This window comes from Xiphophorus maculatus, chromosome 14 (assembly GCF_002775205.1).
Source record: "Xiphophorus maculatus strain JP 163 A chromosome 14, X_maculatus-5.0-male, whole genome shotgun sequence".
Lineage (NCBI taxonomy): Eukaryota > Metazoa > Chordata > Actinopteri > Cyprinodontiformes > Poeciliidae > Xiphophorus > Xiphophorus maculatus.
This window is the reverse complement of record NC_036456.1, coordinates 8,401,997-8,425,079: the sequence shown is the minus strand read 5'-3', so window position 1 is coordinate 8,425,079 and position 23,083 is coordinate 8,401,997. Positions and strand designations below refer to the sequence as shown.

The following is a 23,083-nucleotide window of genomic DNA, read 5'->3' as shown; positions in this document are numbered from 1 at the left end:
CTTAAGTATAGAAATTACTGTAAAAATGGATGTACTCAAGTAATGTAATGAAAAGTACAAGTAAAAAGTAAAACAAGGCAAATGCAGTTTGAATGACTTTTTTTATATTTTGGTAAACTTGTCAAATACACTTAAAATAATGTACACAACCAAGTGCAGGCAAAATTAAACCTGCTAATAAATTGTTCCAGTTTTAAAGAGTAGCACATGTTAATGGTTTGTGGTTTTGAACTTGCATGCCTTTCCTATATTCGCTAAATTTAGTCTAAATTGCTATCGCTATGGCTTCTGTCCCCCCTTGAACAGAGGAGTCTAGGTAACCTGCTACAGTCAACATTAGGCCTAAGCTAAATACACCACGTGTGGAACTGAAACAATGCCAAACAAAGTTCATTTATGGTCAAGATTTCACAATACAGTAGTGTCTAGTGACCAAGCTATAGTTACTGAAACAGGAGGATTATAACCATTTCATAAGACGTTACCTCGATGTGTTTCTTCAAGTTGGACGGGGAGTTTTTGTAAGATAGAATTTCCACATCTTTGGGCAGGAATAACATACACTTCATGCGGTACGACGAATCTTTAACACCCACGAAAGAGTATATTGTGTTTAAATAAGGCCATGGGCTCTCATCACCAGCTGGTGGTTCCCCTGGAGCCGTGTCCGACGCAGTTCCGTCTCCTCCTCCATGTGGCTGCTGCTGATTGCGAGACTTGCTTTGTGTTTAATGGGAGAAGCGAAACAGGTTTATCCTATTGGTGGTGATGAACAAGCCCAGGCAAGCAGGCTACGGACGTTGTTGCAGTCAATCAGTAGGTGGGGTCAAAACACTTGCGTTTCTCTCTCTCGCTTTTTTGTAACGAGTAACTAAACCACACATTGAAAATGTATCGGAGTAAAAGTATGCGATTAAGTTTGGAAATATAGTGAAGTAAAAGTGAAAGTATTCAAAAATTTTCATACTCGAGGAAAGTATGAAGTACTCCAAAATATACTTAAGTAAAGTAGTGAAGTAGTTTTACTTCGTTACTATACAACACTGTATATGACATATTGTAGATGAGGCTAAAGTTAGGATCAGATTAAAGGTCAGTGTATGGTGTAGGTTTGACTGATGTCATTGTTAGAGGATTATTCTGCTGAAAATAAGATTTTCCATCCTTCTTCCTGTCTCACAAACAGACGCTGCTAAATGAAACACAGAAACTTTTTTTCACTCTCCGTACATTTTTAGAGTTTCTTCTTAAATCTATTTAAACTCCAAACTATTTCACACTGTCTGATCTCATGTCTGTTTATTCACACCTAAGACCTTATATATCTGTGATAGGTGAGATCATTCTCACCATCACTTGTTTTTAGATGAAAAGGGGATTTTATGGTTTGTTTGCCAGAGAGTTCGCACGCAACACAAACCAAGTAGTGAATTAAACACTTAAACTATTCATGTGTTACAATAATGCTGTTTACAGTTGATTCAAAGTGAATTTTATGTTATGGTTTAAAAAAGGCAGAAGAAGCTTATCTATAGATTTTATTTTTTATTAACTCGTTTGTAAAAAAAAAAGAAAAAAAAGTCCTGTGCTTCATTTACCACAACTTGTCATCATTGGAGCGGAAACATCACAGCAGAAACTCAGTGCAGTGATGTCAGTGTTTAAAATAAACGTTGTCCCGTCATTCTCAGATAAAACGTTGATCCTGTTTCAGACGGCTCCATTTCTCTAGAGACGTTGCAGAGGCAGCATGTTATGAAAGGAAGATTATTGGACCAAAGCAGAGCAACACATGGTTCCAGGTTGAGGTCAGGATGGGGAACACCTCACCCAGGGTTCTGGTCTCACTCTGTAAGTAGATCACTTTATCTGTATGAATGATGCAGATTAGAAGAACATCGTCTTTGACATCTTGTCTGCTGTAATATCTACTTTATCTTCCATTGTATTTGTGTAGCTTTACTTAGTATAACCATTTGTTCTTGATGTGTTTGCTGCAACTTCAAACAGGTTATTTCAGTGACAAATTACTAACACAAACATTTCTGTGCAAACATTTTGAAAAGCTGTTTATTGTAAAATCAGACTTTAGCACAGAACTTTATATCCCATACAACTAATGTGGGAGCAATGAAAATATTATATAACAAAGATGAAAAATGAAACATGATCTGATACAAGAGACTTAAATTTTTCATTAAAAACTTTTATCAGTTTTTTACCAGTAGAGATGAGTGTGAAGTTTCCGTAGCCGTGCAGAACGTCTGCAGATGTTCTGTCTTCAGTCAGGATGTGAAGTTTATAAAATGAAGTTTTAACTCATCAGAAAAACAACAATAAACTAAAACATTTGATCTTATTCTTATCAGAACAAATAAAAACTCAATATATTTATAATAGTTGCATTTATTTAACAGGTAAACAGAGTCAAAGCTGAGAGTTTGGCAAATATTTTTGATTTAATTAATTTATTATTTATGCTGATGAACTTTCAACCTTTATTTCAGTGCTGAACACACTGCTCTGCTGTGGACAAACTCTCGGTAAATTCAACTTTTAATCTGTATTTTAATCATTTATCTTCTCAGGAACAGAATCCAGTTTATCTTTTATATCAGATATTATTCTGTATTTTTCTTTAATTTTTAGCTTGATGTGTTTTTGTTATAAATCAAAAGACAAACTTGATGAATGTTGTTTCAGTTATAGATCCTGTGCTGACTGTTGAACCCAACTGGTCGACTTTTTATGTTGGAGAGTTTGTTACATTTATCTGTGACATGAATGAAGGAAGAAACACTGACTGTCAATACCGGTTATTAAGGAATGGTCAAGAATTTGATCGCTTTCAGTCAGATAAACGTTTCAGAGTTGGTCCTCTGTATACTGGTGATAGTGGTGAATTTCAGTGCTGTCGTCAATGGAGGGTTTCACCTGACGAAAATTGCAGTAAAACTGTCCCTGTTACTGTCTCAGGTAAGACCTGAATATTTTAAAGAATTACAAAGTTTTATATCAGCGCTAAAAAAACATGCATTTTCTAACTTTATTTTATTTCATTATTTCAAGCAGATTTTTTTGTTGATAAAATATTGTCTGAAATATGACACATACATAATTACTGGGTTTGATTTTTATAAAGTCAAGTGAGCCACAAGTTAAAAAAAGAGCAACAAAACAAACTAAATATTATTTACCTTAATGTGAATATATAGATTTTATTATTTGTAGAGTTAACCGCATTATCTTTTCATAAAAGAGAATAAACTCTTTCATGTTATTTAATGAAACAATTTCAAACAAATTCTTTTTCTATTTTACTTTCTAAAAAGTATCTATAATAAGGAAAGATGACAATAAAATGCATTTACAGATTTTTCACATATTTACTTTTCTGAAAGAAGCATCACTCTTTATAATAAGCTTTTAATTGCAGTGTTTTATATAAAATCGAATAATATTTGTTTTTATTACATCAGATAAACCCAGAGCCAAACTGGCAGCAGGTTCAACAACCATACCAATAGGGGGCAGTGTGACACTGAGCTGCTCAGTGGAGCCCTCTGCTGGATGGAAGTACAGATGGTTCAGGCGGACCTCAGATTCTTCTTTTGTTGAATTCAGCAGAAATAATGAAGAAAACAGAGAAATCACTGTGACACAAGGAGGAATCTATAAGTGTGATGGAGAGAGAGGAAATCCCTCATTCTACAGTCATTCAAGCCTTGAGAACAACATTGAAATAATGTGTAAGTTTTTTTTAAAGACTGCTAGAAACTAAAACTATGAAATTAATATTTCTCATGTGATTTAATTTTTCTGCCCATATCTGATGTAAACAGTTTCCAACAAGGTTTTTGTGACTCGACGACCAATCTGGCCTCAGATGTTCAGTGGTGAGTCGATCACTCTGACATGTGAGGTCCAGGGAGGAGAAACCACTGAGTGGACGTGTGAATGGAGAAGATCTGGGTCAATAATACACAAGACAGACAGTAAAGACTGGACTTTCAATGTCTCTGAGTCCAGCAGTGGAAACTACATGTGTCAGTGTAGAAGCAGAGATGACTGGTATTCTTCAACACAGTGGAGTGAAACCATCAGACTGTCTGTATCAAGTAAGTTGACACTTGTAAATGAAAATGTGGCTGATTTAGTCCTTAGTTGAGTTGTCAGTATTAATGCTTAACTCCCACACACACATACAAACACACACACACTGATTCAAACTTTCTATTAGAAAAAAGTTTCTATATCAGGTTTACTTTTGTAAAGTCTCACAATAATCAGAGGCTGGTTGTTAATCTGTATGGCTGAAACGATGAATAACTACCAGAATAATTCATATTAATGAAGTTCTACATTGTTGACATATTTTCAGTAATTTCTCGATCTGCTCATTTTTTTCAGTTAACGAGTCTGTAGCTTGTTCTGCTACAAGTTTTGTATGTTTTTTAAATTATTGAAAATTAACCAATTTTAATTCATGTTAACTGCAGATAAACCTGGAGCCAAACTGGCTGCAGGTTCAACAACCATACCAGTAGGGGGCAGTGTGACACTGAGCTGCTCAGTGGAGCCCTCTGCTGGATGGAAGTACAGATGGTTCAGGCGGACCTCAGATACTTCTTTTGTTGAATTCAACACAAATAATGAAGAAAACAGAGAAATCACTGTGACACAAGGAGGAATCTATAAGTGTGATGGAAAGAGAGGAAATCCCTCATTCTACAGTCATTCAAGCCATGAGAACATCATTGAAATAATGTGTAAGTTTTTTCTATAAGACTGTTAGAAACTAAATCCATGAAATTAATAATTCTCATGTGATTTAATTTTTCTGCCCATATCTGATGTAAACAGTTTCCAACAAGGTTTTTGTGACTCGACAACCAAACTGGCCTCTTGTCTTCAGTGGTGAGTCGATCACTCTGACATGTGAGGTCCAGGGAGGAGAAACCACTGAGTGGACGTGTGAATGGAGAAGATCTGGGTCAATAATACAGTGGACAGACAGTAAAGACTGGACTTTCAATGTCTCTGAGTCCAGCAGTGGAAACTACATGTGTCAGTGTAGAAGCAGAGATGACTGGTATTCTTCAACACAGTGGAGTGAAACCATAACAGGTGATTTTATTTCTTGTTTGTTGTTGTTTTTTTAACAAATTTTAAATGTTAAATGATAAAGATAACCTCTATGTACACCTCGTCCTAGAAGACTTTTTTAATAAAACACAACTTCTAGGAGTTAAAAAAAAGTTTATTACTTAGTGTCAAACTATTTTAGTCAGAGTCACGTTATAGTTACTTTTTGGTTAGCTTAGATCAAGTAGATCTTTGTTGTGATATAAGTTTGGCTGCGTCCTGGTCTGAGCTGTGAGGAAATATCAACAATTTCTTCTTCACAGAAATTTGGTTCAACATCCTAACTTCTCCTGTTTGTAACCATAGACTGAATGCAGTGTATATATATATATATATATATATATATATATATATATATATAAGGTACACAGAATTTCTGCCTTTTGTCATGAATGACAACAAAGTTTTCAAACTATGTCTGACCAAACAATGAATGAATCAAATAAGTCTGAGAGAGTAAAGGAATAACAAGGTCATTTGTTCATGAACAGATAAAATGTTTCATGATTTATGTGTTTAAATATGGAAATAACATTTTTTCAGGTGAATAAAATTTGTTTCCACTTAATGTTTCTTATTTCCAGTAACTGTGTCCAGTTCTTCACATCTTGTGCTGCTGATCTCTGGACCAGTTGTTGGATTTATTCTCATTATTCTCCTCGTCTTGTTGTGTTTCTGCAGACGGTCCAAGGGTGAGACCTTTTTTTGTTTGCTTGTTTTTACTTGGTGACAAATTTGCTATGATTTTATAACACAAAGAAATAAGAACGATTTTCCAGTTAATGTAGCTGCAAATCTCTTTTTCACAGGTTTATTCTGCTCCAGGTCAGTTCCTCACATTTTAATTTATTTGAATTAATAGCAGATTTTTTTTGCTGATTAATGTATTAAATTCAGTGACTATTTTTTCTTGTTCATGTTGTAGATGTAAGGCCTCAGAGAGCAGCAGAAATGATGGAGTCAACCAGGCTGGCGGTCATGAATACAGCTCTCCTCTTCAGGGTTAGAACCTCCACAAGTTTTAGTTAATAAAAATTATTGCTTATATTGTGTTCACATTTTTCTTAGACTTTTATTTCTTTTACATTATTTCTATGATCTTAAACCTATATGTCGCTATTGAATCTTGTTTCATTTTTACATGAAGTGAAAAATATTAAAGATAAAAAATAAGCAAATAAATGATAAAGAAAGACAATACCCAAATAAATTAATTGTCTGGTAAATTGCTTTTGTTTCTTCTAGCTTATGTAAATAGGGGTTTTATAATTGGTTTCTTTGTTTTAGATTCTCACTTTATATTCAGCTAAAAGTGCAACAACTGTGTTATTTAACGAGGATCAGCGACTGATAAATAATCCAGATGTGTTTCAGCTGCAGATAAACTCAGAATGAACTGAAATACTTTGAGTTAAATAGTTATTTCCAAACACAAACAATGTACAACGTAAGCAAATAGCTGACACTGGTTTTAGGTTTTTAATTTTTATTTTGTTTATCATGAGATAATCTCACCATAAAGGCCTTTAGAACCAGAGGATGGCGCTGTTTCTTTGACAGTAAGAACAGGAAGCTGTCAGGCTTGGTTCTGAAAAATGTCCTCAGGTCAACATGGATTTAAAATCATGCTATGTCATGATTAGCATCTGCATATCATCACCAGTAGAAAACGATAGATCAGACACAGAGCTGAAGATTTTTAGTTTGTCTGATTGATGATTTCAATGTTTTCTGTTGTAGAAGTCACTCCAACATATGCTGAGATCAACCACCAGGCTAGAGCCAATAGAAAGAAAAAAGGTAAAGACATGTTGTTGTAGCGTTATTGTTGTTGTTGTTGTTTATTATCATAACTAATGTGCATCATCATCGTCTCGTTTACAGGAAGTCCTGCAGCCACAGATAAAACGGTTTATTCTGGCATCAGGTCAGGAGCAGCTCTGCACGTCGACTCTGCCATGTAGGCTGCAGGATGTTTTGATTTATTATAGGATTTATGATATGGATTAAGCTCATTACATTCTTATGTGTTCTGGTTACAAGTCTTCATAAACCCTGTACTGGCTGAACAAAGAAATATTGTCTGAAACTGAAGTAGGTAAAAGAAAAATCAGACCCACTCAGTAGTGTGAACAGAAATGCTTTGTAAAATCCAGACAGGCAGTAATGTACATATTTTTAATATAATTGATCTGGAGATCCAGGGTGATGCTAATATTTTGAATTTGGTCCTTTGCTGTTTTATATTCTGCATCAGTTTTATTTCTTCTTTTTGCTTTAGCTTCCTAAACTAACTTTTATATAATCAGGTTCCATTTTACATGAGTGATGGTACCTTGCATAATAAATTACATTTTGAGATGAGCAAAATAGTCTTTACTAAATTAAATATTCTCTTACACTTTTCAATTGTTAACTTGTAAGTATAAAATTCTCATCTGTTTTTTTTTTTTACAATATCACTTTTGCCTTTTTGACACAAGTAATGCTGTTGATTTGTCTTTGTATTTCATTTATTGTAGCTTTTTAAACACATATTCATTGAAAATAACCTGTTATGTATCAAATATACTATGTGGTTGTCAAATTAAAGTGAGTCGTCTGCCCACTAAAAACTAAATATGACAACGATTACAGTTACATTCATTGCTTCTCAACTTCTACTTTGCAGCTGATTGTGCAGTCAGAAGTCAGGATATCTTTTTTTTTTTTACATGTAATCAAAGCTCTTTTTACAATAAACTTCATATTGAAATGCAAAATAATCCAGATTCAATTTATTACCCAAATACAGTTAGATTTTATTTTCTTCTGTACGTTTATTTTAAACATCATTAACTTTCCCACACTGTGGTACAAAAACAAAACAACAAATTCACAAATAATAAGAGTCAGATAATTTCAACTTGGGTGTTTCACATATTTACTATTGAATAGATGAGACACAAAAACATATCCTGACACAGAAAATGAGAATAATTTATACACTGGCGCCACAGAGAAACAGATGTTTCTACTGTTTTTGAATAGATATGCATCTTTGTGGGGTTCCTACCTAATTGGTGTAAAATCTCTGCTCCTCCAGCTGATGTCGAGGTTACTGGATTAAAACATAAGAAGGACAGTCAATGGATCATCTTTTGTTTTTCTCCACATATTCATCCACTTTAACCCATTTAATCCCAGTTTTTGTCCTGCAAAATAACTACATGCATTTTAATCCTTAGACCTCCCTATCACACAATATTCATGAATTATTACGTTCTTTATTGGCTGTCAATCAAAAAGTAGCTTCTCTCTGGTAGCACAACTTAGCTTGAGTCAAGGTGAACTGTGTAGCTTCTGGTATAGAGTCCTTTGGTTAGATGAGCTCATAGCACAAATGTTTTATCGTAGTACAAAGCACCATGTTTGGGAAAAACCAGACACAGTTATTCATCAGTAGCTTGTTTACCAAACAAGCTGTGATTAATTCAATCCTAAGTTCCTCTGTAAACCAGTTTTCTATCTGTCTGACTGACAGCTGTCAACATCCTGATAAAACATGAGATCTGCTTTGTTTTTGTCTCATCTTCTTCTTAAAGAAATGACTGTGTGGCCCGCTGTCTGTTGTTAGTTTAAATAGTTGATAACTCAATTTATATTTATTAATGATTGTTAATGTCTAATACATAAAACTTGGGAACTGAAACCAAGCGCTCCATCTTTCTTTAACCACGCCTTCACATCACTGGACAGGAAGCAGCTGTGGCTTGAGGTGGGAGTTTAAAATCAAATAAGACAAAATTTCATATTGTTATGAAACATATATCCTGACTCCCTCTGTTCTTTGTCTCTACAGACGTTACAACTTGCCTCTTCTGAAAACTAAGGATAAAGCAGAACAACACTGTTTGGTCTGAATTTCAAAACTGGACTTGTTGTGTAAGTAGATCACTTTTTTTGTTTTGATGGGAAAAATAAATGGGAGAAACTGGATGTTGGATTTCAGTCCACGGAAATCTTCTCCTCCATTATTAACATCAACAATTTCCCTTATGCTGCTATTCTAGTTGTCTTTTTAGCTTGAAGAATTTATTTCTTAATGTTACCTGTGCTGTATTTTCACAACAAACTGCAATTTAACAAAATGTGAAGAACATAAGAATGAGAAAGTGATTTGAAGAACTATTAGTCAAACTCAGGGATGTTTCTCAAATAACAGTAGATAACGTTTTTCAGCAAAATTAAAGAAAAACATGTTCTAACTGGCCACTGTGAGGATGTGGTTTTTTATCTGTATTAATTTAGTTCCCGTCTCTCTGGCCATGATTGCTACCAGCTGTCTCTATTGTTCCCTGATTACCTTCCCTGTGTATTTAATCCCATCTGTGTTTCCCTGTCGGGTCCTAGTCTAAAGTCTAAAGTCATGTGTCGTCTACCTTTCCCTCGTTCGAGTCCAGTTTGTATTCCAGTTGCTACCAGTGTTTGAGCTCTTTGCCTTATTGCTCACCTGTGCTGCCTGGACTTTGTATTTTGTGATTTCTTCATTAAAACCATCATCATTTGCTCTACAACCTGGGTCCACCACGTCGTCCTCACCACTCAATAACCACAGTTTGTAACAGCCACATCAAAATGATCAAAAACGCCTGAAAAGGTTTAACCAAATTAAAGCAGCTGCTGTTCTTGAACCATTTGGAGTAAATGCAAAAGCTTGGTCTCTGTATTAAGATGTCAAAATATTTATATATATTTAAATTTTTGCAGTCAAAAATCCTTCAACTATAATTAATATGCAGCTATTAAGTTTGTGACACAAACAAATTAGAAACTTCTTGCTTTACACATACATGAGTACATAAATACCCTGTTCTACAAAAAACATTATTTGTTTAAATGATTAATTCCCAAAAATACACGCTGTGTTCTGTTCGTGACTTGTGTTTACAGCTAGTGGCCAGCAGATGGAGACATTAAGTCATAGTTTACTAAGTTATCGGTTCAGAAACTGGCCGTCATTTCAATAATGTGACGCAGGAAGAAAACTTGTGTGTCTGCAGGATTCTGCTGCTTCACATGAACCTGATCCATCCAGTCTGATTGGCTGTGGTGGAAACGGCAGCAGAACATCTCACACATCCATCATCAAGCTCAACATCCTCATCCTCACTGAAAACACAGCTGCTGCCTGCAGCTGCAACAACCATGTTAGCTTAGCACAAACAACAATTCAGAGAGTCTTGAAACACACATTATTTCTTCTGAAACTAAAATAAATGGGACAATTTTTAGATTCAGTTGAATGAACAATTTAGATTAAAACACCAGGAAAGAAGTGCCAGACCTAAACTCTGAAACAATGGCCTGCAGTCTGGATTCAAAAGCCTGCCACAAGAGGGCAGTGCTGAGTCGCCACACCATTAAAGAGAACTTCTGCTTCTTTGGTCAACACTTCTTGAGCAGGATGTCACTGAAGATGAAGCTCAGCACATTTGCAATTGTATTTATAGAGTTTCTGCAGGACACTCTGTAATGTTTCCTCGTCTCTTGGTGGAAGATCTGGACTAAAGTGAAATATTTAGTATAGAAAACTGAAAATTAAGTAACATCAGAAAACCAAATGCTTTTCCATGACCTCACAGCCAAAACCCATGCTGGGTTAGCAGAGCTGCTAACGGCTTCTTTACGCTGAGCTAAGAAATTAATATATGACATATTGTAGATGAGGCTAAAGTTAGGATCAGGTTAAAGGTCAGTGTATGGTGTAGGTTTGACTGATATCATTGTTAGAGGATTATTCTGCTGAAAATAAGATTTTCCATCCTTCTTCCTGTCTCACAAACAGACGCTGCTAAATGAAACACAGAAACTTTTTTTCACTCTCTGTACATTTTTAGAGTTTCTTCTTAAATCTATTTAAACTCCAAACTATTTCACACTGTCTGATCTCATGTCTGTTTATTCACACCTAAGACCTTATATATCTGTGATAGGTGAGATCATTCTCACCATCACTTGTTTTTAGATGAAAAGGGGATTTTATGGTTTGTTTGCCAGAGAGTTCGCACGCAACACAAACCAAGTAGTGGATTAAACATTTAAACTATTCATGTGTTACAATAATGCTGTTTACAGTTAATTCAAAGTGAATTTTATTTTATGGTTTTAAAAAAGCAGAAGAAGCTTATCTATTGATTTTATTTTTTATTAACTCTTTTGTAAAAAAAAAAGAAAAAAAAGTCCTGTGCTTCTTTTACCACAACTTGTCATCATTGGAGCGGAAACATCACAGCAGAAACTCAGTGCAGTGATGTCAGTGTTCAAAATAAACGTTGTCCCGTCATTCTCAGATAAAACGTTGATCCTGTTTCAGACGGCTCCATTTCTCTAGAGACGTTGCAGAGGCAGCATGTTATGAAAGGAAGATTATTGGACCAAAGCAGAGCAACACATGGTTCCAGGTTGAGGTCAGGATGGGGAACACCTCACCCAGGGTTCTGGTCTCACTCTGTAAGTAGATCACTTTATCTGTATGAATGATGCAGATTAGAAGAACATCGTCTTTGACATCTTGTCTGCTGTAATATCTACTTTATCTTCCATTGTATTTGTGTAGCTTTACTTAGTATAACCATTTGTTCTTGATGTGTTTGCTGCAACTTCAAACAGGTTATTTCAGTGACAAATTACTAACACAAACATTTCTGTGCAAACATTTTGAAAAGCTGTTTATTGTAAAATCTGACTTTAGCACAGAACTTTATATCCCATACAACTAATGTGGGAGAAATGAAAATATTATAGAACAAAGATGAAAAATGAAACATGATCTGATACAAGAAACTTAAATTATTCATTAAAAACTTTTATCAGTTTTTTACCAGTAGAGATGAGTGTGAAGTTTCCGTAGCCGTGCAGAACGTCTGCAGATGTTCTGTCTTCAGTCAGGATGTGAAGTTTATAAAATGAAGTTTTAACTCATCAGAAAAACAACAATAAACTAAAACATTTGATCTTATTCTTATCAGAACAAATAAAAACTCAATATATTTATAATAGTTGCATTTATTTAACAAGTAAACAGAGTCAAAGCTCAGTGTGAGGATTTGGCAAATATTTTTGATTTAATTTAATTAATTTATAATTTATGCTGATGAACTTTCAACCTTTATTCCAGTGCTGAACACACTGCTCTGCTGTGGACAAACTCTCGGTAAATTCAACTTTTAATCTGTATTTTAATAATTTATCCTCTCAGGAACAGAATTCAGTTTATATTTTATATCAGATAATATTCTGTATTTTTCTTTAATTTTTAGCTTAATGTGTTTTTGTTATAAATCAAAAGACAAACTTGCTGAATGTTGGTTCTGTTATAGATCCTGTTCTGACTGTTGAACCCAACTGGTCGACTTTTTATGTTGGAGAGTTTGTTACATTTATCTGTGACATGAATGAAGGAAGAGACACTGACTGTCAATACCGGTTAATAAGGAATGGTCAAGAATTTGATCGCTTTCAGTCAGATAAACGTTTCAGAGTTGGTCCTCTGTATACTGGTGATAGTGGTGAATTTCAGTGCTGTCGTCAATGGAGGGTTTCACCTGACGAAAATTGCAGTAAAACTGTCCCTGTTACTGTCTCAGGTAAGACCTGAATATTTTAAAGAATTACAAAGTTTTATATCAGCCCTATAAAAACATGCATTTTCTAACTTTATTTTATTTCATTATTTCAAGCAGATTTTTTTGTTGATAAAATATTGTCTGAAATATGACACATACATAATTACTGGGTTTAATTTTTATAAAGTCAAGTGAGCCACAAGTTAAAAAAAGAGCAACAAAACAAACTAAATATTATTTACCTTAATGTGAATATATAGATTTTATTATTTGTAGAGTTAACCGCATTATCTTTTCATAAAAGAGAATAAACTCTTTTATGTTATTTAATGAAACAATTTCAAATAAATTCTTTTTCTATTTTACTTTCTAAAAAGTATCTATAAGGAAAGATGACAATAAAATGCATTTACAGATTTTTCACATATTTACTTTTCTGAAAGAACCATCACTCTTTACAATAAGCTTTTAATTGCAGTGTTTTATATAAAATCGAATAATATTTGTTTTTATTACATCAGATAAACCCAGAGCCAAACTGGCAGCAGGTTCATCAACCATACCAGTAGGGGGCAGTGTGACACTGAGCTGCTCAGTGAAGCCCTCTGCTGGATGGAAGTACAGATGGTTCAGACGGACCTCAGACACTTCTTTTGTTGAATTCAGCAGAAATAATGAAGAAAACAGAGAAATCACTGTGACACAAAGAGGAATCTATAAGTGTGATGGAAAGAGAGGAAATCCCTCATTCTACAGTCATTCAAGCCTTGAGAACATCATTGAAATAATGTGTAAGTTTTTTTTAAAGACTGTTAGAAACTAAAACTATGAAATTAATATTTCTCATGTGATTTAATTTTTCTGCCCATATCTGATGTAAACAGTTTCCAACAAGGTTTTTGTGACTCGACGACCAATCTGGCCTCAGATGTTCAGTGGTGAGTCGATCACTCTGACATGTGAGGTCCAGGGAGGAGAAACCACTGAGTGGACGTGTGAATGGAAGAAATCTGGGTCAATAATACACAAGACAGACAGTAAAGACTGGACTTTCAATGTCTCTGAGTCCAGCAGTGGAAACTACATGTGTCAGTGTAGAAGCAGAGATGACTGGTATTCTTCAACACAGTGGAGTGAAACCATCAGACTCTCTGTATCAAGTAAGTTGACACTTGTAAATGAAAATGTGGCTGATTTAGTCCTTAGTTGAGTTGTCAGTATTAATGCTTAACTCCCACACACACATACAAACACACACACACTGATTCAAACTTTCTATTAGAAAAAGTTTCTATATCAGGTTTACTTTTGTAAAGTCTCACAATAATCAGAGGCTGGTTGTTAATCTGTATGGCTGAAACGATGAATAACTACCAGAATAATTCATATTAATGAAGTTCTACATTATTGACATATTTTCAGTAATTTCCCGATCTAATCATTTATTTCAGTTAACGAGTCTGTAGCTTGTTCTACTTGTACAAGTCTTGTATGGTTTTTTTAAATTATTGAAAAATTAACCAATTTTAATTCATGTTAACTGCAGATAAACCTGGAGCCAAACTGACAGCAGGTTCAACAACCATACCAGTAGGGGGCAGTGTGACACTGAGCTGCTCAGTGGAGCCCTCTGCTGGATGGAAGTACAGATGGTTCAGACGGACCTCAGATTCTTCTTTTGTTGAAATCGGCAGAAATAATGAAGAAAACAGAGAAATCACTGTGACACAAGGAGGAATCTATAAGTGTGATGGAAAGAGAGGAAATCCCTCATTCTACAGTCATTCAAGCCATGAGAACATCATTGAAATAATGTGTAAGTTTTTTCTTTAAGACTGTTTGAAACTAAATACATGAAATTAATATTTCTCATGTGATTTAATGTTTTTCTTCTTATCTGATGTAAACAGTTTCCAACAAGGTTTTTGTGACTCGACAACCAAACTGGCCTCATATCTTCAGTGGTGAGTCGATCACTCTGACATGTGAGGTCCAGGGAGGAGAAACCACTGAGTGGACGTGTGACTGGAGGAGATCTGGGTCAATAATACACTGGACAGACAGTAAAGACTGGACTTTCAATGTCTCTGAGTCCAGCAGTGGAAACTACATGTGTCAGTGTAGAAGCAGAGATGACTGGTATTCTTCAACACAGTGGAGTGAAACCATAACAGGTGATTTTATTGTTTTGTTTTTCTGAACAGATTGTAGAAAAATGTTTTCCTGATATGTTGGAATAAATTAAGTTTCTTCCTTGGACAGACTAGAATAAATCTGACTAGTTCTAATCTGAGTTATGAATTTTTATCTGTAGAAAAAAAGGAGCTGATTTTTATTGTTCACTTCCTTTAGCAAGTTACAATAATAAAACCACAACTGTTATAATTTGTGCTGCTATGTGCACATTGTTCCCAAAGTTGTTCTTTATCTAAAGAATAAAACAGAAAAGTTCTAGGAGTTAACAAGTTGAGTGTTGAACTATTTTAGTCAGATTTATTTTCTTTAAATGTCTTTTTGTTTAGATTAAGCAGCTCATTGTTGTGATCCAAGTTTGTTTGACCTGGTCTGAACTGTGAGGATAGATCAGCAAAACTAAATGCAGCAGGATTCCTTTAATAACATCAATATTCACTCAAGCTCATATTAGTTTCTTATATTATGATCTCTGATACAGTTACATCACTACTTCCTCAAAGTAACAGTAGATAACTTTTTTTCAGCAAAATTAAAGTAAAACATTTTCTAACTGGCCACTGTGAGGATGTGGTTTTATTCTCTGTGTGTTAATTTAGTTCCCGTCTCTCTGGCCATGATTGCTCCCAGCTGTCTCTATTGTTCCCTGATTACCTTCCCTGTGTATTTAATCCCATCTGTGTTTCCCTGTCTGGTCCTAGTCTAAAGTCTAAAGTCATGTGTCGTCTACCTTTCCCTCGTTCGAGTCCAGTGTTTGAGCTCTTTGCCTTATTGCTCACCTGTGCTGCCTGGACTTTGTATTTTGTGATTTCTTCATTAAAACCATCATCATTTGCTCTACAACCTGGGTCCACCGCGTCGTCCTCACCACTCAATAACCACAGTTTGTAACAGCCACATCAAAATGATCAAAAACGCCTGAAAAGGTTTAACCAAATTAAAGCTGCTGCTGTTCTTGAACCATTTGGAGTAAATGCAAAAGCTTGGTCTCTATATTAAGATGTGAAAATATTTATATATACTTTTATTTTTGCAGTCAAAAATCCTTCAACTGTAATTAATATGCAGATATTAAGTTTGTGACACAAACAAATAAGAAACTTTTTGCTCTGCCAAGACTTTTCATGTCTATTTCTATGTAACATTGAGTGTTGAATGTTTGGACTGGACAATAAAATGAAAATGTAGAATTAAGTATTCTGTTTGTGGATTTAAAAATTTATCAAAATTGTGCAAAAAGAAAAAAATCTTTTTTGGACATGTTCATGTGTGTGGGTGTTTTTCTATGTTCTCCAGATATTTAATGTGAAGTTTCATTTGAGAAATATCACATCTGGACAACAACTGGACAACGTCTGATATACAAACTTCAAATGACTGAAACTCCTCAGTGATTCAACATACAGTCATCACTGAGGCTCTAATGAAAGATAATTACCAGAGGAATGTCTTATAATTATAGACATATAAACACAATAAAATAGTAGTTACAATATTGTGCATCATACAAATAAAAGTCAGATAAATGACCTGCACCCTATGAAACCCACCAGGTGGGATAGATCTGTCCTCTGAGCTGAACAGATGTTTTTTATTATTTCAATACATAGAATCACAATTTAACAATATCAAGTTAAAGCTGCAGTTTGTAATTTTAAAAAAGACATTAATAAAATGTTTCTGTTGCTGTTGAATAAAATGAGGACTAAGATAAATGTTTTATGATTTATTGTTTTTCCAGTAACTGTATCCAGTCCTGTCATCTCTTCATTTCCTGTGATGTTGATCGTTGGACCAGTTAGTGGAATCGTTCTCATTGTCCTCCTGCTCTTGTTGTGGCGCTGCAGACGGTCCAAAGGTCAGAACATTTTCTTCTCATTTTATTGCTTCTAACCTGAAATAATGTGTTATTGAATCACATGTATTAAAATATGACTTTTGAAATTCGGTTCATCATTTTAATTCTGTTGTTGATGATCTAAATGGCTTTTTTTTATCTTCTCCAGATTTGAGCTGCATCAGGTCAGAATGAAATATCTGTTCTTTCATCTTAGTCATAAACTCTTGATCTTTGTTTCATAGTTAAATTTTATCCACTTTAATATTTTTAGGTCATTTCAGTCTGAAAGCAGCAGCCAGAGGCCGACCACTAATCATGGAGTGAACCAGACTGAAAGTGATTACAGCTTTCTGCTGCATGGTTAGTCACAGAATAAACATCAGTATTAATTTGGACATAACATCACTTTGTTGTAACTTTTTTCTTCATAGTAAAACAGTTTTATAAAATGTATAAAAATATCAAAGTGTCTACTTTAAGAGTCATTCCTTCTGACAAACACAAAACAACAAAGTGAAACACCTGAATATTTTGTTTGCTGATCTTAATTTTTATGTCAGAATTAATCTACAGATATTATGGTTCTGCTGCTCAGTATGACAACATATAATAATATTATTACCATGAGTTTGATTAATAAAAACAATTCAAAGTTTTAACAAACTCACAATTATCTCCATCAGGAAAGAAATTATAAACATAGTATCTAAGCATCTACAAAATAGATCTTATTATTTTACATAATTGCATTCAGATACAAGCTTTTCTTTGACATTTTTTATATTTACTGTAGGCACCACGTCTGTGTATGAGACAATCCATAACCGTGGAGCCACTGGAAAAGGTAACATATATGTAATAAAACAACCAAGTTATTAAAGGTGACTGATTACATGTGAATCAGATCAATCCTCAGCTGTCAAATACTCAGAGAGTGATATTAAACTATTTAAAAATATGAGGAGAAACACTAATGTATGTTTTCTATGTATCCATGTTTCACTTTTACCAGAGAGACCTCCTGATCCAGAAGAAGGTTCTGTTTACGTTAATGTGAGACCAGATAATTTCAGCTCAGCATGAAGGTCAGATAAACACCTGATTGATTAGATTGTTACTGATCATTTTTTCTTCAATTAGGAAAATTTGCTGCCACATTCAGCAGTTCTAATAAGATTTCTGTTGTTTAGTTGTGATTTCATGATTTTATCTCATCTGTCTGTTTTTTTTTTACAGAACTTTCTTATTCTGCCAAAGATAACATGATGTTTTTTAATTAAACTATAATGTGGCTCCAGTTTCTGTCTTGGACTCTGGTTTAGGCTAAATAATATCATCTTTCATTTCATGTCTTTATTGTCGGGTGGGTATATTTTACTTTTTTAAAGCAGATGTAGCAGGTTGAGAAACAGTTTAAAAAATAATAATAATAATTAATACACGCCTTATTTTTGAATCAGAATTGGTCTTGTCTTTTGTCTTCGTTTTTTTCTATTTTTTCTTCTTATGTATATAGACGTGTTTGTTGTGTGCATGTATCTTCTTGCCAGTGGGGGCGCTCTCATGCCGCTGTGTGTCTAACAGGGAGGACGAGTTTCCTGGCTCTGCGCATGCGCGGCTCAGAATAAACAAGCTCTTGCCAGAGTAACATTGTATCAATTTGCTTCCTCTGATCCACAGGTAGGATAAAAGACAACTCTTATAAGGCCATAAAAAAGCTTCTTTAAAATGTTCTGTAAATATATTGAGAGTAGTTTTAAAGTGTTTCGTGTAACTTGTGTTTGTGATTTGGACAAATTTTTACTGGGTTTTGATCTCCGTCTGTAGATTGTTGTTGTTGGAGCCTTTGTGATTTTGGATTTGTTTAAATTACTTCATTAGTCACTGTTATAGGCGCCATTGCCATGTTGGTATTTGGGTAATGTTCGGTATAATATTTTTTTTACTCATAAATTTGTATTTTTATGCGACAAACTTAAACTCCTTGATATCTGTGACAGTTATAACTAGCAGACATTAGTATTTAAGAGAATATTTGTATCTGACTAACGTTGGTGTTTATTGTGTTGTAAACTGAATGTTTTGTTCAGTTTGGTTTTGCTAATTTAGGATTAGATTTTCTTCATTTTTTTGCTATTACGTTATTTTATTTGTACATTTTGTTTTATTTTATTTCTTTGTGGAAACTAAAGATGTTGTTGATTGAATTTGAATTGTATTGAAATTGTATTTTTTTTTATTTGTTTGTTTGTTTTTCTTGAATTGAAAATGTGTGTCAGAATAAACGATCTCTTGCCAGAGTAACATTTGTATCAACTTGCTTCCTCTGTGATCCACAGATATTATTTGCACAGGATTCATGTGTTTGTGCATCACTTGATACTGGCTCAGATTCCACTAGATCTGGTGTCAGTAACACAGAATTAACTAAAGTTTTAAGCAGCACATGTTTCTAGTACACATTTTCTGACATACTACACCAGCAGAAGTGTTAGGTTGATTTGTAAAAAAAAACTTTCTCTATTAACAGGAAACTGGAGTCCAGCAGCAACAGAAGCTCCAGTTTGTTCTCAGGTTAATAAAAGCTGTGGATAACTCTGTTGGTTTATTCTGCAACAGTTCGACTCATAACATTCGATTTTTGTTGTTATATGTTGTGATGATGATGGCATTTTTGCAGCATTTTTGCAACTAAAGGTGTATTAATGTTATATCTCTGCAATAATCAAAAGTGTTATACTTTTACATTTGTGTTCATATGTTAATCAGCTGAAGATGCAAAACATCTGAGGTTTGCAACATCCCAGTGAGAAAAAAGCAAAATTTCCACCAGACTTCTTCTGTCAGTGACTTGTGCTTACAGATAGTAGCCAGCAGATGGTGCTATTAAGTAGTCATTTCTGTCAGAGTTCCAGTAAAGGGCTGAATGTCCGGTGATCCATCCAGGAAGAAAACTTGTGTGTCTGCAGGATTCTGCTGCTTCACATGAACCTGATCCATCCAGTCTGATTGGCTGTGGTGGAAACGGCAGCAGAACATCTCACACATCCATCATCAAGCTCAACATCCTCATCCTCACTGAAAACACAGCTGCTGCCTGCAGCTGCAACAACCATGTTAGCTTAGCACAAACAACAACTCAGAGAGTCTTGAAACACACATTATTTCTTCTGAAACTAGAATAAATGGGACAATTTTTAGTGTCAGTTGAATGGACAATTTAGATTAAAACACCAGGAAAGAAGTGCCAGACCTAAACTCTGAAACAGTGGAACACACAAATTACTCACGTTTTTTTGTTGTTGTTTTTTTGTACTGTAACCATTAAAAAATCTCCTCTTCAGTTCAACCTTATAAGTGGAGACACATTGTTGATGTTACCATTATAAAATAGCTTACAATTAAGTATTGGCAAAGATCAATGTAATTTTCACAGGAGGCAGAGCGTTGCTGTTAGCAGTTGCTAAACGTAACTTAAAAAGTTACTTTTAATGTAACTTAGTTACTTTCCAAATCAAGTAGTCAGTAATCTAACTAAGTTACTTTTTCGAGGAGTAATCAGTAATCTGATTAAAGTTGCTTTTTCAAAGTAATTATGCCATCACTGAGTATCATAATAATATTCTTTAGCCTAACCCTTCCTCCATATTACTAAAACTGGAGGAAATGAAAAAAATAGATAATTAAAAATACTTTATTTAAATTAAATTGGTTCCAGGGACACTAATCAAAAATGTCCCTCAGATACTATCTGAACTGAGATCAGCCATTTTTGATTGAAAAAAAATAAGTTATTTGCTGCCACCTCCTGATGCAAAATGGAAACTGCAACATGACTATTGCTTAATAACCATCATCGTTTCAGTCAGAGGGCAATAACTCTGGTTCCAAGAGACTCTTGGGAACAGAGTCAAAGATGCATGTTTTTTGAAAAGCAAAAAAAAGGGAATTTTGTCAATATGTCAATATGTCTTGACTGTCACCTAGCAGTGGCCAGAATCAATATCAGCTGTTTTGTGAATTCAAGACTGCATGACTACAGGGTGGTTGCATGACTTGGCTTTATTCTTAGTTTTTTTGACAATGTTTCTTCAGAATAAGTTGATTACGATGTCATGAGACATCGTAATCAAAAGTGGTACTTTTGTACCACTTTTTGAATTTCGTTTTGAATTTCTTTATTGACAATGACAATAAAGATTTATCTTAATGAGACCCTTAAGTCATGTATGGCAGGCCATTTCAGCTTAAAATCAGTTTCCTCCGATCATCTGTAACTACATTCCAGATACCTAAAAGATAATATAAAATGAAGAATCAAGAGAAAATATAAGTATCAATTCTGAATTTATTGTATAGTAGACAGAACAACTTTGCTTACATTTTGTGGTATAGAAGCAGTTCATTTTTCATTTCTATTTCTGACAGAAGCAGATCTTGAGCATGGTTGGTTTCATTCTCCCGACAATAATCACTGTGTGCGCAACTCCTTTATTTTGTTTAAATGTGAACTCATAGGTTTTATCCTTGTATTCCTACTTTTGCTTTTATTTTTACTGTTTCAGTTCTGCATTGAAGTGCTGTAGGAATCCACCCTGCAGTGCGTTTTAACTTTTAGTCTATACGTTTCACATCGCATGATGCCTGCATAGCGTTTGCTGGATGTCTGCACGGATGTCTGGTCTGAGTAAATATGCTACACATTTATTAAATATCAATACCAACTACATTTAAACAACTGATTAAATAAAGGTTTTAACCAATTCGTATTTCCTGCCTGAGGAATTCATTTATTGCCAAAGTCTATAAAACTTTCCCCTTGCTGTTAATTTAAGAAGTATTTTCATGATAAGCCTAAGAGAAAAGTCCTCATGTTTGTATTGATTCTTTGTTCAGATTCTTGACCCTTATAAAAATTATTTCATTCTCTTTTGTTCTTTTAAAAATGTTTGCTTCACTTTTGCTTTAATAACTCTTCAACAGTTTTAACTGCTTCAAGAAAATGACCATGTTTACTCTGCCGCACATGTGTCAAACTCAAGGCCCGCGGGCCACATGTGGCCCGCTACGTCATTTTATGTGGCCCTCTCCCACCACCACCGTTTTACAGCCCCATTGATTGACTTCAAATAAGTTTTGAGCACGAATTGACTACAAACTACATCTCCCATAATGCCTTCCGATTCTTACCAGCCAACATTACGGCTTCTCGCCACTAGAGTGCAGCAGAGTCACCTCAAGCTGATTATTAATTTTCCCAGCGAATAAAACTGAAGCTTCGACAAGCTAACAAGCTAAAGAGCGAAGTTCCGTGATGTTTCAATCGAGGACTTTTACCGTCTCCTGCCCCCTGATTTGATGCCACAGCTTCGACTCCATGCAGCTCCTGTGTTTTGTCCATATTTGGAAGCACCTATCTGTGCAAACAGATGTTTTCAATAATGAATTTTATGTGAAATACATGTTCGTATAAATAACGAAAAAGTTTTGTGAATGAAGTTGAGAGTTAATATCAAAACTTGTTTTTATTCTTTGTTTGCTTATCTTTAAAGCAGACAAAGATTAATTTTCCCAGCGAATAAAACTGAAACATCGACAAGCTAATGAGCTAAAGAGCGAAGTTTAGCTGAGCAGCTTAAAAATACTGAGCATATTTTTAAACTGCTCAGTTTAAAAATATGCTAATTTTTAAACTGAGCAGTAATTTTACATCCATGCAAACTCAAATGTAATATTTAAAACTTGAATACATAAAATCAGTTATTTAACAATATAAGGTGTTGTTTAATTTATTTTTAACATTGTATTTTCATACGTTTATGCTAAGGTTGCCCAAGTCTAGTTTTCCAGACCTATCACTCTGCAACTTTAGATACCGTCCTTCTCTAACACACCTGGATCATTGACTCATTCATAGGCCTCTACAGAACTGAGTTGCTACTAATGAGGGAAGTCAACTTTTTGTCTGGGGTATGTTTTAGCAGGGACGCATCTAAAAGTTGCAGTCTGGAGGACTGCACTTGGGCATTCCTGATTTATACCGTCAATGTGGCCCGTTGAGGGTGGCCAATATGCTGAAGTGGCCCTTGGTGAAATTGAGTTTGACACCCTTGCTCTACGGTATTTTTGGGGTAATTGTTTGGCAACCACCTGGAATTTTTAGATTCCATATGGGCAAGCACCGAAACTTATTAAAACTTTTCTCGTACAGTTGAAACTCAACAATGATTCCGACAAAACATTTTTGTTGTGAAAAACAACGTCGCCTCCGTCTCTTGAGCCTTTGTGTTAGCTTGTG

At 34.7% G+C, this 23,083-nt stretch overlaps 2 protein-coding genes across 4 annotated transcripts; both read left to right on the top strand.

The window, feature by feature from the left end:
- Positions 1 to 1,639: 1,639 nt before the first annotated feature.
- LOC111610891 (leukocyte immunoglobulin-like receptor subfamily B member 3-like) lies at positions 1,640 to 7,882 on the top strand. 2 transcript variants are annotated; one of them, XM_023345955.1, is made up of 12 exons: positions 1,640 to 1,851; positions 2,508 to 2,543; positions 2,704 to 2,976; positions 3,480 to 3,749; positions 3,843 to 4,118; positions 4,500 to 4,769; positions 4,864 to 5,127; positions 5,730 to 5,837; positions 5,955 to 5,970; positions 6,071 to 6,147; positions 6,886 to 6,945; positions 7,030 to 7,882. In XM_023345955.1, exons 1-12 carry the CDS (start codon positions 1,815 to 1,817, stop codon positions 7,107 to 7,109), a joined length of 1,767 nt encoding a protein of 588 aa, XP_023201723.1. In that variant the 5' UTR covers positions 1,640 to 1,814; the 3' UTR covers positions 7,110 to 7,882. The 2 variants fall into 2 exon arrangements, with proteins under 2 accessions (XP_023201723.1, XP_023201724.1); XM_023345956.1 differs by lacking the exons at positions 3,843 to 4,118; positions 4,500 to 4,769.
- A 3,578-nt stretch (positions 7,883 to 11,460) lies between these two features.
- Positions 11,461 to 19,089, top strand: LOC111611026 (leukocyte immunoglobulin-like receptor subfamily B member 3-like). 2 transcript variants are annotated; one of them, XM_023346621.1, is made up of 12 exons: positions 11,461 to 11,637; positions 12,305 to 12,340; positions 12,507 to 12,773; positions 13,274 to 13,543; positions 13,637 to 13,912; positions 14,299 to 14,568; positions 14,663 to 14,926; positions 16,687 to 16,803; positions 16,952 to 16,967; positions 17,057 to 17,145; positions 17,579 to 17,629; positions 17,798 to 19,089. In XM_023346621.1, exons 1-12 carry the CDS (start codon positions 11,601 to 11,603, stop codon positions 17,866 to 17,868), a joined length of 1,764 nt encoding a protein of 587 aa, XP_023202389.1. In that variant the 5' UTR covers positions 11,461 to 11,600; the 3' UTR covers positions 17,869 to 19,089. The 2 variants fall into 2 exon arrangements, with proteins under 2 accessions (XP_023202389.1, XP_023202390.1); XM_023346622.1 differs by lacking the exons at positions 13,637 to 13,912; positions 14,299 to 14,568.
- The last annotated feature ends 3,994 nt before the right edge of the window (positions 19,090 to 23,083 follow it).